At 45.0% G+C, this 16,761-nt stretch overlaps 1 protein-coding gene across 2 annotated transcripts; it reads right to left on the bottom strand.

Moving 5' to 3' along the window:
- Window positions 1-1,220: 1,220 nt before the first annotated feature.
- clint1a (clathrin interactor 1a) lies at window positions 1,221-16,369 on the bottom strand. Of its 2 annotated transcripts, none has more exons than XM_056600432.1 (12): window positions 16,183-16,369; window positions 12,396-12,500; window positions 11,129-11,225; window positions 10,624-10,732; window positions 9,098-9,265; window positions 8,308-8,491; window positions 6,570-6,789; window positions 6,141-6,228; window positions 5,642-5,707; window positions 4,192-4,475; window positions 2,170-2,371; window positions 1,221-1,694 (listed from the first exon to the last, which is right to left on the bottom strand). In XM_056600432.1, exons 1-12 carry the CDS (start codon window positions 16,221-16,223, stop codon window positions 1,336-1,338), a joined length of 1,923 nt encoding a protein of 640 aa, XP_056456407.1. In that variant the 5' UTR covers window positions 16,224-16,369; the 3' UTR covers window positions 1,221-1,335. The 2 variants fall into 2 exon arrangements, with proteins under 2 accessions (XP_056456407.1, XP_056456406.1); XM_056600431.1 differs by having other exon boundaries at window positions 2,170-2,374; window positions 16,183-16,368.
- Window positions 16,370-16,761: the final 392 nt, after the last annotated feature.

The following is a 16,761-nucleotide window of genomic DNA, read 5'->3' as shown; positions in this document are numbered from 1 at the left end:
CAGAAGCAGACGGTAACAAGCATTGAACTCGGAATGATGAACGTCTACGGGGACGTCTCTACAAGTGACAGCGCCTTGGCGATTCCTGTTTGTTTGTATTGTGCGTGTTCTTTAGTACGGAGGTTATAAGCGCTAACCTTATAAGAATGATGGTGAACGTTAAACGCACAATTAAAAAAAAAAAAGGGGAACAGCCAAACTTCATCGACCTCCCGGCACACAGTGAAGTTAGTGACTTCCAGGTTGCTGGTATGAACGCCAATATTTTCCTGTACACACTAGCAACGCACTTCCCCATGGACACCGCAGCCACGAAGGCTTCTCACTTTGCAAATGAGCAGACTTGTGAGTACACAGGCTGCCCTGCAATAAATACAGAGTTAAATAACCCCTTCATTGAGTCTGTGATTCTACTTACGGATTGTCTCAATTACAGATAGCTGATTATATCTCAAAAAGAAGAAGAAAACGATAATTCATAAAAAGGCCACAAAAGGTCTGTAGATTGAGGCGCGTCATCCAAACCAAACGTCCCTCCCGCTCATTGCTCTCTCAAGGATTGGTAGGCACCAGTCGGGGCAAGAGGGCACCGGAGGACAGCGACTTGATAAAAGTATCCTCTATAAAAGGTGCTTATAGACATCAGGCCTAATCTCCCACCTGCACCTCCACCACCGACTCCCATCCAAGGACATCATTGCTTAAATTGTTAAGGGCACCGCGTGTCTATTTACAGAAGCAAAGGCAAGCGCAGAGAAACGAGAGAGAGAGAGAGAGAGCGAGAGCGAGAGCATATTTGTAAAGCTACATTAGAACTACACGGAAGGAAGCTGATTGGGTTAAACCACACGCACATTCAGTTAAGTTATCAAGAACGCATCTCAGAAAATATATGCTGCTAAATATAAATGATGTTTTTGCTTGTCTGGTGATTTTTAATCTGAGGTTACGAAGCAAACCCCCCCCTCCCCCCCAACATTCTCACTGTGACAGGAACCACTTTCAGGCATTCCCCTCCCCGTCGCCAGGGCGGCCTACTCTGCCACTGATCCAGTCCAGGCCGATCAATGGTGCTGACTGATAAAACATACACTCACCCACACCTCCATAACATTACTTTGTGTATATGCATTGATAAAAAGACAGATTGCAGGGTCTTAACAATATTGGACTTCCTTTTTTCTTCCCCCCCCCCCCCCCCCCCCCCCCCCACACCTTCCCCATGTACTCTTTGTTTGCAGCTCTTGACATCCTTCACTGTTGGACGGAGATAACGAGAGAAAGAGAGAGACAGAGAGATGATCGTCGCCACTCTTCAGCAATCCGGCTCCATCATCACTTCCCAAAGTTGCCAAAGTCGGCAAAGGCATCCTGTTTGGGCTGCTGTTGGACCATGGAAGAGTTCATCCCCATGCTCATCCCCATGGCGCCTGGCATCCCCATGCCCATCCCAAGCTGTGGTCCTCCCATGTTCATGCCCATACCCATGTTGGCCGGCATGCCCATGGCCATACCCATCCCGGGCTGCAGACCACCCATGTTCATGCCCATCATGGCCTGGTTAGGAACCATTCCCATGCCACCTCCAGGGTGCATCATCATGGGACTGACCGGCTGTTGGGCTGCGGCTGGTCCCAGGCTCATGGTTCCAAATCCCTGGGAGAGCATGTTGGCTGGTGCTGGGGGCTGGTGCACTGAAACAACAATCACAGCAACGCGTGTTGATTACCATCCAGCTCCAATGGAAGGAGTCGCTGTTTCGTATGCATGCGTGTCCTTTGATTTCACACGTGGCCGGTGTATCGCTGAGGAGCAGGGTGCATTGTGGAGCACAAAGTGGTTTAGATGTGGCCTTCACAGAAAAAAAAACTCAGCAGCCTTCGGCCCGTTACGACCGGCCACGTTTTGAACGGGCACTGCCCTCTTTAGAACAAATGTACTATTTATATCAGTTAACAGTGAATTCAGATAATAGTTATTTATAAGTAGGTAGTTAAGCATCGTGCTCAACGATTCCTACAGAGGGTGAGCGGACGTCAGAGATCAGACCCAGTACCTTTCTGTAAGGGATTTAAACACCCCGGCCACCCCACTATCGCGTCCCCTCCGTTCGACATAAAAGAGTTGTGTTGCAAGTGCATGAGCCCATTCGGTCCCCCTCCTCCTCACCTTGCTGAAGCGTTTTGAGGCTGGGCTGGTTCGGTTTTGGGGGCTGGGCGCCGGGCCCCAGGAAGTCTAGGCTGATGTTGACGGCGTGGTCCGACCAGGTGGAGGGCAGCGGACCCTTGCCCGCTGCCCCAGCACCGGACACACCCGGCTGCATCGGCATCATAGACCCATGGCCCATGGCTGCATTCACAGGCTCCAGGTTCTGCTGGAGGGGAGGGAAACAAACACACTTTGGTCATGCCCGCAAAAACGCCCTAAAAATACAGTTTTGTTTTCCAATGGAAATGTTTTCATATGTATTCTCGCAAGGCCCATTCCTCGCCCACCCACCCACCGACCCACAAAGAAAGGACCATGACCTCCAGCCTATATGGCTTGGCCCCATCTTCCAAACTCAACTATTCATTACAATATACTACTTGAGGGAACACATTCTATTTATAAATGACTGGATTCAGTCCACATGTATCTGGACTGAATCCAGATGCATGTCATAAAGGAGCAGGGAGGGTTTATGACGCACCAAGCTCAAGAACGCCTCCAGGCAAACTGTACCACAGGGATCAAACCGGAAACCTTTTGGTTGGGTGTCAATTACCCCAACCACTGGGCTATCCTGCGTCCTATTGGACAATAATAGATGAACACAGACGACCGAATGGCCTCTAAGGCAGGCCATGTCCGTGTCAAAATAAAAGCAATATTTTCTCCAAACTAGGTAGACGACATCCGGACGCTGCTGTCCATTCGAGGCCCTCAGATACGGTTGGAGGGTCTGAACGGGACTAGGTCTGGGATGAAGCGTGGCAGAAACTGGAGAGAAGGCGGGCGGTGGTCTCCAGAGGCTGAGGAACATCTGCCCGTGCTGCATGACAACCATCCATGAAAGCTGCCCCCCCCCCCACCCCCACACAGGTCCCAGCTGTACAGTATACGTCTGTCACACCGTAGCAGCAGCCCCAATGGCCAGTATCAATGTTGAGTGTGATAGGGGCGTTTAGGCAGCCGAGCACCATTTATCTAGGGGAGGCGCTGTGTGATGCATTATACATGAGGAGAGGAAGTGGACTTTGTTGGTGTGCTTGTGAAAGGGGGGTCGCCATTTATTTTTGCAGGGCGACCCACATGCAAGTGATCGGTTATGCAGGAGACGACCGTTGACGCATTAGTGTGTAACACACGGTTCCTCGTGTGTCTGTACACGTAAACAGAAACTGGACTAAAGGCCTTCACTGAGATTGATTTATGTCATTCAATTTATATCACCAAAGACATGAATAAAATTGATTTTATTGTTGGATTGATTATTATCATTTAGGAGTGGATTGACAATGCAGTGTGAAACCTCCTCGGGAACGGCCTGCACTACCTTTACTGTACACCAGAGTGCAGACACATGGCTCCATAGCACTGATGCATGGTAAGAAAAGCCATATAATGTCAATAAATAAGACACTTCAAAAAACAACAACTCTATAACCCCAAACGTGATGGGATGACACAAGCAATTTCCGTAAAAAACAATGAGACACTTAAGTAGGGCTGAACGATATGGGGAAATAATCTAATTGCGATATTTTTTTACCAATATTGCGATTGCGATTTAATGTGTGATTTTTATAATTTATTAAGTTCCTTATGTTGTGTATTATTCACTAAAAAACTAATAAATCATTCTTTAGTATGACCAACACAACATTGGAAGCAGTCAACATAAAAACTGCTCTTTCCTTCAGGCCAGGCTGATGTGTTGAGATTAATTTATATTATAAACTTCTTTATTTAACTATTGTATTGTAAAATAAAAACAAATGAATCGTACTGATTTCCAGTCAGTAACGGTAACAAAGCACTTTTATTTTAATCGCAGCCTTTGCGATTTGCATACCGCGTTCCATTACATCGCGATTTCGATTTGAATTCGATAAATCGTTCAGCCCTACACTTAAGACCAACTGCGTAGAGTGTGTGTAGCGGAGGCGTGTTTGCGCAGGTTCTCGTCCGTGTGTATGAGCGCAGTACCTGTGCCATGGACAGGGGCCCGCCCATGGTGCTAATGCTCTGCATGCTGCTTATGCTGAAGTTGAGGCTCTGGGAGGAGGAGAGGGTCTGGGTCGACCCCATCAGATCAAACAGGTCGGCTGAGGGTGCGGCGGGGGCCGCGGCCGGGGTGAGGCTGGGGGTCATGCCCCCGAAGAGGTTGTTCCCGCTGCTGGGGCTCACGGCGGGTTGGACCGAGGCGGGCATCTGGCCGCCGGGGAAGGCGTTCCAGTCGCCAAACTCACTGGGGCCGCCGGCTGCAGGAGCTGGGTCGGCAAGGTTATAGTATTAAAGCAACAGTGTAAGAACAAGATATCAGTAGGAATACGTTGTTCTGATGCAATGTTGTCCAAATTACACAATGAGAGGCACACTGTTGCATGATTATATTTTCATAGATTTTCTTGTGGTCTGCACAAGAAAATTTTGCTGGTAGTCGAACTGATGAAGCAAAAGAGACTTGTGGGTAAGCCATCAAGTCAAGAACAGAGCAATGCCTCCATCCCTCCACTTCCACTTGTTTGACAGTAAAGAGTAATGCATTTTCAGGCATTTCTAGTTTATTTCATCCTCATAGTCTTATTCGTGATATGGTGTTTTTGTATACCTGGTGTATTCATTTTGCTAACGATGTTTGCACATCTCAGGTAAGTACGCCAACGTTTCGAGTCATTCTGTGTGCTCTAGATTTCTTCTCAACCTCAAAGAACCGGTATTACGCCCTGTGGGATATAACATTTGTTCTAACAATGCCTTCCCAAATTGAAAATGTGCTTTGGAAAATATTGTGCACCGACATACAAGCATGTGTAATTATCTGCCTTGAAAATTATAACGCTGTAGTGACCAATTAAGCTTAATTGCTGCCCATGTGACCACTGAAATTGAGTCATCCTGTGAGGGCTATATGATAGAATACTTCCCATCAACATTCAAGACTGGAAAATTTGACCATTTCTCAGCACAAAAATTATATTCTCCAAAAAAGGGACTTATCTGTGATCTTGAGTTTAAATTTTCTTCATGGATGACCGTAACCTGGTTTGGATTCGAGAATTATTTAGATACTGGCGACATTTTTTCCTCATCCTCCCAGTCCTAAACCCCATTCTCTGCCTCTCTTTCTCCGTCACCCTCCATTTCTTTCTCTGCATCCCTCTGTCTCACTCCTCCATCCCTCAGCCTCCTCCGTGGCCGTCGCCCGGTGTCCCTGTCTCCTTGTCATCCATAACAGGAGTTGATGTGTGTCTGTTCTTGTTATGCAGAGCAGGTAGCAGGCTCCATATGGCCAGGCTTTCCTCCCACCATCTCCCTGAATATTCTAGCAGGAGGGCAACAGCCGCACACGGGCACACGCCAACATGCACACAAACATGTGCACGAAAAACATATTGCACGTACACACGCTTAAAAAGCAAAAGTCAGAACTAACCGGGTGCTGAGGACAGGCCGGAAGAGGCGACGGGCGAAGAAAAGTCGGCGAAGCCTCCAATTAGGTCTGTGTTAAGAGACAGGGAGATGGAGAACCATGGTGTGAGAAAGAGAGAAGTAAGCCTCAAAGTAGGCTTGATGTGTAGCTGCTAACAAACTTCTCAGCCGACATTCCTTAGTGTGTGCAGAGAGAGAGAGAGAGAGAGAGAGAGAGAGAGAGAGAGAAAGAGAGAGAGAAAGAGAAAGAGAAAGAGAAAGAGAGAGAGAGAGAGAGAGAGATCTGGGGAGCTTGAGAGAGTGCGTGTGTCTACTGAATGCCCACCCCACCGACCCCTTTCGCTCTACGTTCAGAGGGGCACTGCCACGGAAACATCTGGTGCACTTAGCTCCTGTATAACTCCCTCCCCCGCTAGCTGTCCCCAAAGCGCCCGTCTGCTGGCGTCGACACGCAGTGACAACAGTAACTGCGGCCTGCGGGAGGGGAAGGGCCCGGGTTTCACCTGAGGCAGGCGTCTGGCTGGGGCCACTCTCCACCATCAGCAGGTCAGCCAGGCCAGTGCTGGCAGGCTGAGGGGGGGCTGGTTGGGACTGAAACACAACAATAGAAGGAGGGAGGTGGGGGTTAAACTGGGAGGGGAAACGTTGACCCAACAGAGACAGGATTCCCACACCTCGGCAAAGATCACATTAGAAAGCTATCAATTCTCTAAGATTCTCTCTTTGTCTTTTTACGTCTGTGATATCATCCATATTTCGAGGCTTGTTTTTCTAATAATAATTCAGCATGAGCATAAGACAGCATGTTTAATCAGAGCAGCCTGATCATAAAAAAAGTCTATACTATAATAAATTTCTTGCTTTTAATTTCCTTTTAATAAATATTCTGACATGACCCATTGGACCATGGACACGTGGTTGAGACACACTACCTGTTTTGGGGTGACCTCTGGGCTGTTGTCCCCCACGTAGTTGGCTGCAGCACCCAAGTCGACTTTTTTGGTCGGCACGCCGCCCCTCTTTCGCGTTGCCGTGGTTTCTGTTGCCTGGACGATGTGGACGCTCTTGGTGGTGACGGTCTCCTCATCGTCTTTGAACTCTCTGCCGGACTGGCCGTTTTGGGCCTGTCTATTCCTCTCCTCCTCTGGCTCACTGTGGACGGTCCAGGTAGCAGGACGGTCACGTGATGTGTGGAGATGAAAAAGGGGGTCAACCAAACTTGTAAGCTCTTTCAATGTTCTACATACAGGATGTTTTTTTCCACCGTATCCTGCCGCCTTTGAAACCAAACTGTGTCAAAGCAGGTTTGTTTGTCGGTTAAATCTCAAGAGAGCTCTTTCTATCATCTTAGAGAAAGCTGCTCTCAAAGAACTCACAATCCAAAAGAGATCACCACACTAAAAACCTATTTATCAATTAAGAAACAAGACCATACCCATGTTATTTGTATTGTTGTCTTCGTGATTTGATTTCAATTCTTTGTGCAACGATAAGTAAAAAAAACAAAACAATCATGGATTCTGTGTCTCAAAGATAAAGGCAAGAGACGTATAAATAGATACCAGTGTTTGTTGCTAGGTGCATATATGGTGAAATATGACCGCCGATGCTGTTTATTATTTTTTATTTAATTATTATTTCGATCTAAGAGGAGATCGAAAGAGCTTAACCTTATCTCTTTAAAAAAAGAAAGTTAAATTATTTTGCGCTACCGACGCTTCATATCCAGATCAATTCACACACTTGTGAGTAAAGCATAATAAACAGGTTTGCGGTTTATTATGCGGTACAATAATAAGTTTGCGGTTCAATAGATCACCAGTGAAACATCATTGCGACACAATTGGCACCCCTAGCTAAATGTAGTAACCTATAGAACCAGGTACAACAGTGTTTTCATCCAAACGAGCCGTCTTTAGCGAACGGGGAATTGCATTGGCTTCTATGAGCCGTCGGCTTTCAGCCACGACGAGCTCAGGGACCGTCTGCAAAGTGCAAAACTGAAAACGACCACAATGGCAAAATTTCAATAGCGTCGCCATTATTGAATCTAGAGCCCCAAAACTTGTTCCATAGAGGCATGGCCTGTTTATAGTCATACTACAACCTTTAGTTTTGAAAAAAATATCTTCTTATTTTTGAGGATTTTTTTATTTAGCAACAATTTCAATAGCGTCGCCATTATTGACTCTAGAGCCCCGAAACTCCTTCCATGAGAGGCATAGCCTCTTTATGGTCCTACCACAACCTTTGTGATGGGGAGAGGGGAGGGAGTGGGAAGATGCATGGGTTGGAGGCACAGACCTTTTCGATTGTTGTGGTATTTGTGTTTTGATTTGACTGTATAGGGTGGTAGTTGATATAATATATTTTTTGTAAATAATTGTTTTAAAGATTATACTTGTATTATGTTCAATATATCCCCTGTTCATTACTGTGGACAAATCTACTGTATGTACTTAGGCCTCAAGAGCCCTTCGGATGCCAGTAGACACATAGAAACCTCCCGGAAGGGCGCGCTTTGCGAGCACAAAAAAAAAAAATTGCATGCGGAAATAAAACATTTCACCTCCGCTGCTGAAACTCCAACCTAGGGGAAACACTGGATACAATCATGTATGAATGCATGCATGCATGTTTGCATGAATGCATGCACACCAGGACACGAACCTGAACCTGTCTGGGGACGAGTCGCGCTCCTTGTTGCGGATCTTGTTGATGGTGTCGTCGATGGTGCTGCCGATCTTGTCGCTGATCTCGCTGAGCTTCTCGCTGAAGGGGAACTGGCCCCGGTTCTTGTCCCACTCATCGTCCCACTTCCCCCGGCCCTCGCTCGAGTCATACCTGTCCCCCGCTGGAGGGGGAGAGAGGAGAGAGAAGGAGGGAGGAGAAACGTGAGACCATTACATTTAGGGGATTTTGCTGATGCTTTTATCCAAGGCTACCATTCATGCACACATTCACACACCGACAGCAGAGTCAACCACTCAGGGCGACAGCCAGCTCGTCAGGAGCCGTCGAAGTTGAGGCGTCTTGCTTGGATCAAACTAGCGACCGTCCGGTTACAAGTCAAAAGAAAGAAGGGTTAGAAGGGTTAGAAACCAGGGAGGACGGATGATGGGTTTGTACAGGTGGGGGATGCCCTAATAGGTCCGAAAGTGGTTATAAAGAGAAAAAGAAGGTTGCGAGTGGATTTCGGGAATTGGCACTGAGCAATCAAGTGCGTCATGGAAATGTCAATGTCGTTCATTAGGATCTTCTCAACAATACCGTATGCTCAATGACATTTTTTCTACATTTATTTTGACAAGAAGATACGCCATTAAAAAGTTTGGGGACAGAGCAGGAATACAGGAAATAAATCCCCAACAAAAAGCAGTGTTCTCCCAGCAGAATATAAAAGGTAAACATTGACATTTGGAAGTGAACGAGCTGGTAGGGCCGCAGTGAGAGGACTTACAGTAGCCCTTGTATCCTCCCATGCTGTCCGACGACACGCCAATGTATTTGTCCTTGGTCTTCTTCGCCTTCTTTCGTTCCTCCCTGAGCCGTTCGTCGTCCTGCACCAACTCCACCATGTCCTTCACCTTCTGACGCACGTTCACCCCTTGGTCCTTGCCATTCTCATCTATGGAACGGCAAGATTTAGGCCCAATCCCATTTCTACCCCTTACCCCTTCCCCCTTGTTTTGAAGGGGGAAGGGGAAGGGGTAAAGGGAAGGCGTAAGGGGTAGAAATTGGATTGGGCCTAAGGCCACATCCGATTTCTACCCCTTACCCCTTCAAAACAAGGGGGAGGGGGAAGGGGTAGAAATGGGATTGGGCCTTAATATAATATCGTGTGTGTGTGTGTGTGTGTGTGTGTGTGTGTGTGTGTGTGTGTGTGTGTGTGTGTGTGTGTGTGTGTGTGTGTGTGTGTGTGTGTGTGTGTGTGTGTGTGTGTGTGTGTGTGTGTGTGTGTGTGTGTATTGATCCTTGAGGATTTATTTTGGGTTAGCGGTGGTACTTCGAGGACACCGAAATTGGTGTTATTGATATTATCCGTGGTTGGAATGTTATGGCCGCCTGCTCAATTCTAGTAACATCCCTTCAATGCAATACTAAGAAAGCACTCTGTAAAAAAAACACACCTCGGCTCAACTGATGGATTGAGGTGGGGATGAAGGCTGCTTTGGGGTTCAAGAGTTTGAAGGCTTAAACAGTGCTTAGAGCCTTTGTCCATTAATTAAAGCTCACAACACATAGATTGTTCTTGCTCTTGATAACACTATAACAGAATAGAGATAGACCCCTTTCTAACACCTCCAACACAATATTTAGTATGAATCCAAAGAGGTTGGATACAAACAGATTTGGATACAAGAACAAAAGATATACCCCACTAAAGCCAGAAAGGACATGTGGGTGACACAGCAGATGTACCGGGCAGCGGCAATAATACTTAAAAAAATACGATTAATCTTACAAAGAATATCTTATGCATTCACAATTCCTATAGAAAATAGCAATTGAACCAGCAGACACACACACACACACACACACACACACACACACACACACACACACTAGGGCTTTGACTCCGAACTTCGTTATTCGAATATCAAAAAATAAATCAAAATCCAAACGAATATTAGGCAGCCCTTAATATTTGATCCGGTTATGGGCAGGCCAAGAGGGAGAGACGTCGGAGAACCCGACGCAGTCTATTCATAATATTGTAATGACCACGGAAGAGGCAGTGAATGAAGCATTGATAAGACAGCGGTTTATTAGAAACCTAATAAACTGTTAGAACGCGCAAGACTGGTAACCATAGCAACACCGGTAAACAAACCTCACGAAGCCCAATCCAGGTCTTACTGAAGGCATTTAATGGTCAAAATATTACTAATAAATATTCAAATATTAATAAACAAACAAACTTTGAATATGATTTTTGGGCAAAAGTCAAAGCCCTAACACACACACAAAAACACCAATACTTGCCTACAAAGTGGTAGCTCTCCAAGGACCTGAGGTCGTACAGATGCTCCCTACTGCTGGTGACAACCCTCTCTGAGCCGTTACGGATGAGATGTGCGAGCAGCAGCAGGGACTGATGGAGGAGCAGCATGAGAGGGGTTAGAGTGAACCCCCCAGACCATGGGCCTAGCAGTGCATCGTGAAGGCTCTTGTAGACTGGCGCCCTTGCACCTTTAAGTCACCTAAGGTACAAGTAAAGTATCCCTCCTTTTTTCCTCCGAAAGACATGTGATGCAATTCAAAAGTACTTCCCTCCTCGATTTGCATAACGAATGCGTTAAAAAAACATATCTGAATAAGATAGTACAGCATAGCCAAGGACGGTGACGTGCCATTCCAATGTTTTGTGGACACCACTGTTTTCACCGCGGCGGCGGGGCGAGCCGTTTAGACACAACGATCAAAGGGACTGTGGTGAGAGAGCCTATCGGGGCGGGCCCTGACATGAAGAGCCTGTGGGGAAACCAACCTTGTAGACTCTCCTCCAGTTCTTCTTGTTGTCCCTCAGCATGCGGGCCCAAAGCATGTTCATGACCTCTGGAAACTGTTCGTACATGAAGGTGGCCCTGCGGGACGCACGGCGACAACAGCCCTGGTTAGAGCTCACACAAAGTCCCAGTTTGTTGAGACATTCCTAGCCTTGAACTGTGTTCATGCTTTCGCGAGTGGTGATAAAAAAAGGTTTGATTCAATGAGAACCATTTGTAGTCACCATAAGTAGGAGGGTTTCAAGTCCACATATTTAGAGCAAATGGCTGGAGCGGTTTTTTCTTTGCGATGGTTCGGTAGTGAATCATTTCCTAGATGGCTTCTTATGTGGTATATGCAACTTCGGTTTGGAGTCGCTCTCATTAAAATGCTCACAGAAGCGATTTCACCACAGGAAAACACGGTTTCCTGAATACTAGTGATAGCAGGAAATATACTGCGTAATCATTTACTTTTTCTGAATCCTTAATCATGTCTAAAGAGGACCGTGAACATTTGCTGGCGTGTCTTTGTGAGGTGGTCTCACCAATGACGAGTAACTTAAACATCAGTCGTTCAATGAATCGCTTCATTGCTTCATGTAAAGTCTTCCTTATGTATATTCTTCAGCAGTAAACAGTAATTATGTTTGTACAAGTAAGGCCATATAAACAAAGGGCTTTGTAACAGACCAGCACAAATGATCAGTAGCAGCCACACGCAGAAAAAAGTAGGCTAAATAATGTCACATCCTTACCTCACACTAAGTCTTGTTAAGTACTAACTGTGCATTAACAATAAGCTACGTAATAATATAAATATGCTCTGAAGGGGAGCGCTATCGATGAGCTAAGTTGAGTGAGAAATGTCTCATAATATTACGGATTGTGGGGGGAAGGATCGGGTTGTGGCAATGGTGTTCGACTGCCTAACAAAATAACAACACAAGTCCTTTAAAATAAATGTTTACAAAGTGCTAACGTTCACCATTAAAACGCATGGCAGGGAAACAAGGGGAGGGAGGGGTAGCCATCAATGAACATTAATCACTAAGTGCTCCTCAATGCCAGGCATCTCAATTCACTACAAGTCACCTTGGCTAAAAGCGTCAATAACTAAAAAGTAGAGGATTGTTTTGGGTGAGAGACGGAGCTTTGGGCTCAAAGCAGGGGGATATCCCAGTGAGAACGGTGATAGTGAACAGACTGAGGCGCACATCGAGGAACACGGAGAACCACAAGAGAGGAAGAGAGAAGCAGAGTGCCCACCTGGAGATATCTGCCATCAGCTGACCCGACGGTCCCCAGGCGTCATCGTTGGTGGCTTCCCGCACCTTGGACTCCACCTCCGAGTAGTTCATCACAACGTTAGTTCTGCGCAGAGGAGAAAGGCCCATTGGTTTTCATTATCAATAAACACAACAAACATGGCGGAGCTTGTGTAGGGGATCCTACATAGTCATCAAAGCCTAAAGAAAAAGGTAAGCATCCGACAATGGGGCATTCAAACTGGATGAAAGGTTATATCTTTTCAGCCACACCTAGCTGTGCAGCTGCACCTAGTGGGTAGGCTAAAGGACAATAGAACCCGGCCAGTGTGTGTGTGTGTGTACTGTCTACGTGTGTTTGTATTATTTTTTGCCCACCTTAAGACCAGCTCTGCTGGTCGGAGTGTTCCATCTGTGCTAACCTATTTGTTTCCTTTCGCGCAGTAGGTCAACTAACCAGATTAGAACATCTGAATAAAAGGATACACATTGCGTTCCGCAGTCTTCTTAAAAATGCTAATCTACATCATTACGCTCCATAGAGAAAACCCAAACAAAACAAAAACAGCGATAAAAGTTGGCTAAACAGGGCTTAACAAGGCTGACAAGTTTGGTTCACAGGCAGACTATAAGACATTGCCAAATGACAACATAACAAACTATGGTAAAACAACATTAACATATCAAGAACTTGGGATGCAAAAGCATACATTTCTTTAAATCAATTTCCAAATGATGATTATGATTGATAAGCCAAAGCTAAAACCAAATCTTGAGAAAATTAGAGCTATACCTAAAACATAATGTGCCAATTTCCCGGAATGGATGTTTTTTTCTTTAAATTGCCGTCATTACAGATGCAGTAAATAACAGCCCTATCCATTTCCAATGCACTGTGTAGCAGAAAACTGTGTGCTCTGCAGAACCAGGAGAGGCCTGTTGCCGCCTGGTTCAAGTCACTCACTACTGTCTGCCACATCAGCGGCAGCAGACTCAGGGCCTCAAGGCAAAGCCCTGCTGGGTTGTCTCAGGAACCCAGCCCCTGTTTGGCTCTTTGTGGTACTGTCAAATCCCAGCAATTTCCCAAACTGGTTATACACATAACCAAGTACCGTTAAAATGTGGTATGCGAGATATCACATAAATATAAGAGCAAGAGGAGAGGGGGGGGGGGGGGGGGGGGGGGGGGGGGGGGGGGGGGGGGAGAGAGATTACAGCCTTGAGTTTTGACAATGTAAACATTTTCATTGGAAAACAACATTAGTGCTTATTGCTTAATGTGCAGAGTTCTGCTGAGAAGCCATTAAGCTACCATCATCACCACTGTTAGCTTAATAGTTTATCATTAACCATATGCTGCAATGATCATCCTCAGAATTCCATGACTTTTATCAATGTTGATTCACCTAGCAATCATTTTACTCAATTGATTTATTATCTATTGATCGGGCTTTAATGCAAGTGATGCATTGAAACCAATACACTATACTATTACAATTGATTCAGCACTGGCTCATGAGTCATACAGATCATATGTATGAGGCAGTGCTGATTCAATTGTTATAATATAGGCAAATGCGGTTCTGTGTGCAGGTGTACTGCAGTTTAACCTTTTGCCCTAACCAAACTGTACAAAATGATGGAGGCCCCCTATACACAACCATTTGTTCCCAAAAAATACTCTTCACAACTTCCCAGAAAACATCATTATGTGTTGTTAGTCTCTCCACTGACCAATCCATTGCCTGGGTCAAACACAGCTGACAAGAGTTAATCATCTGTGCTTGTGTACTATTGTTTGGCGTGTTCACACACAAGCAAAAAAAGTCCTACCACATAGAGATGGTAAACGCTTGGCAATACTTTTCATAATGACAACCACGTTTATATTTTAAAAGATATCAATATACATGAATATATTTTATGACCACTAGCGCCATTTAAACTGTACATTTGAATGTATCTCCACAAGCCTGAAATAACGAAACAGATGATTGAATTTAGATCATGTCAACATAGTTAGCAAGGATTAGGATTAGAGCATCATCTCATAACAGTGGCAGTCACAGGTCATAGATTTTAACTTTATCAAACGTAAGCCCTCCTTTTCCAACAGTCACTATATAACAAACAGATTGTTTTCTGTTTAAGTTCAATCAAGGGCCGGCTGAGAAGTTGTAGGCCGTATGAAAGTATGAAACAAAATCCTGTTCAAAAATGTATGTCCCAAGAGTATTTCATGGGACCATGGCATGCCCTTTATTTAAGCTGGAATAAATAAATAGTTGATGTGAATGTACCAGGAAGTTGGTGAGTGGTGGCAATTATTTGTCACACAAACTAAAAAACGTCTTCTGTGGTCTATTAAAGTGGATAATCGTTGGTTCAAACAGGAAGCTGATGTGACAAATTTCACTTCCTGCTCTCTTTACAGTCTTTTTCTCCTATATCTGTTTGAGCCTCTCCCACCCACACCTGTAATCCCTGCTAAAGTCAGTTCAAGCGTTGCACAGGAGGGAGTTCAAGTGTTTTGAAGAGGAATGCGTTAGAGATCCTACTGGGAACCTGCAAAACCAGTTATTCTATTCCACTTTGTGGGGAGAGTTGTTGTGCAATAGCATCAGCACAGTAGAGAAGTCCATCTTAGCTGTAACTTGCCATGAAGTTGATAAAATAGACTCGGACTGAATAACACACTACACATGGTTTAAGGCGTGACCAGAGATAAGCACCAGTTTTTAGCCATTTTTTATCAATCATTAGTCTGCAGTTTGTGACCATGAAGCTTGTTTGCCACGATAATAGTATGCTCATATTAAGCAAATCATAGGCAAAGCCATACAGTGAACTACAGTAGGCTTTGAATGGTCATGGATCTGTTGTCTCTCCATGTAGCATAATATTTGTGTATAAAATAACACATTTCTTGCATAATCAGAAATTGTTTAAGGCATCACTAAAGGCAGTATGCAGCTCTTGGTTAATGTTTGCCCTATATTGGCGCCCACTTGTTGTCCTGCATGCTTTGCCATTATTTACAATGATAGCTGAACAGGTTAATCTGGTTATGACTTATATTATATTTGCCTTAATGTATGTGCCTAGCCTACTCTTACTTGCCTACAACCAGGGCTCACTGTATATTTTCTCCTGGTGCCTCATATGATGTCGAGCTCTTTATGTAAGCCCATATGTATTCCATGTCTATATACATATCTGCCAAACATCGATTCCATGACCTCATACGTGTTGTGGACAGGGGACGATACAGCTTTTCAATTGGTGCTAGTGACAAGAGTCATGGCAATCACAACACGATGAGAATGTATAGATGACTCGTAAAGTGAGAACCAACTAAACTCAACTGATTGTTTTTCGTGTTGGTTATGATAGTACATTCCGTGAGATGAGTGTTCAGCTCTGGAGGAGCTGTCAAACTAGCCTAGCTGGCTAGCACAGACAGCTCACGAGCAAGGGAGCTAACTAATTAGCTTAGCAGCCGAGTGAGTTAGCGCTTACAGTTTAGAACAAACACACGTCCACAAAGTGTCAACAGAATGTAAAACGCCACTAGTACTCAACGCTTAAAGATTGAGTTGTTGAATAAGACACGTAGAAACAAGACACAATGCGGGGATAAATCAATAAGGACAGCTAGCTTGCACAACACGGGCTACCTAGTTAAGTTAATACTATGGAGTGACGTCAAAGTTTTGGGTACGTGTCCCTCTCAAACAGGTGAAGGCGAAACTGATGAAATTAAAGAAAAACCAGGATGAGATACTTACGCTTTATCAACAAACTCCCTGACTTTCCACATATTCAGCATCTTGACTCCAGTTAATAGGGGCTTTCCACCTCAGCAACCCTTATCCCTGACTAACACCGAGAACAAACCTTGAACTCTGGAAAGTAAACTCTCCTTACGTCTCACTCGCTCTCTCAAGACCGGGAGCGCGCACGCACGGAGCACGTACAGGTTACTACGGGAAACGCTTTCAACGTCATCGTCGATCAAGACAAAAAGAAAACGTAACGTCACGTCGTGTCGTAATTTGAAACGTTACTATTATCGGACGGATCCCTTCTTGTTGTAGAATGATACAAATACAACGTGTTATGAACTAGAAAGGGGAATTAGTTTGTGGAAATAAAGCATTAGCCTACTCATATTTACTGTTATGGCCTGCCCTAGTATGTTTTAGTATTTTCCTATTATATTGAGTGAAACAATTGTAACAAATACACTTTACCCCGAGATCAGTAAAATAATGTTAATTAGAGTATGGAGACATGGAGTAACTAGTCTCTGTGGTATTGGATTCAGCTGTTCCAATATAGGCCTTTAACCCTTTAGATATGATGGA

This window comes from Gadus chalcogrammus, chromosome 10 (assembly GCF_026213295.1).
Source record: "Gadus chalcogrammus isolate NIFS_2021 chromosome 10, NIFS_Gcha_1.0, whole genome shotgun sequence".
NCBI classification, from domain to species: domain Eukaryota; kingdom Metazoa; phylum Chordata; class Actinopteri; order Gadiformes; family Gadidae; genus Gadus; species Gadus chalcogrammus.
This window is presented reverse-complemented; position numbering and strand designations above follow the sequence as displayed.

Bases quoted from the DNA above. Each gene is read 5' to 3' on its own strand.
- clint1a (XM_056600431.1), bottom strand. From the start codon at position 16,223: ATGCTGAATATGTGGAAAGTCAGGGAGTTTGTTGATAAAGC. The intron at 8,492-9,097 runs GTAAGTCCTCTC...CTCCCCCTCCAG, and splicing joins GGGAGGATACAAGGGCTACT to CGGGGGACAGGTATGACTCG. The intron at 5,708-6,140 runs GTGAAACCCGGG...CTCTTAACACAG, and splicing joins CAGCCAGACGCCTGCCTCAG to ACCTAATTGGAGGCTTCGCC.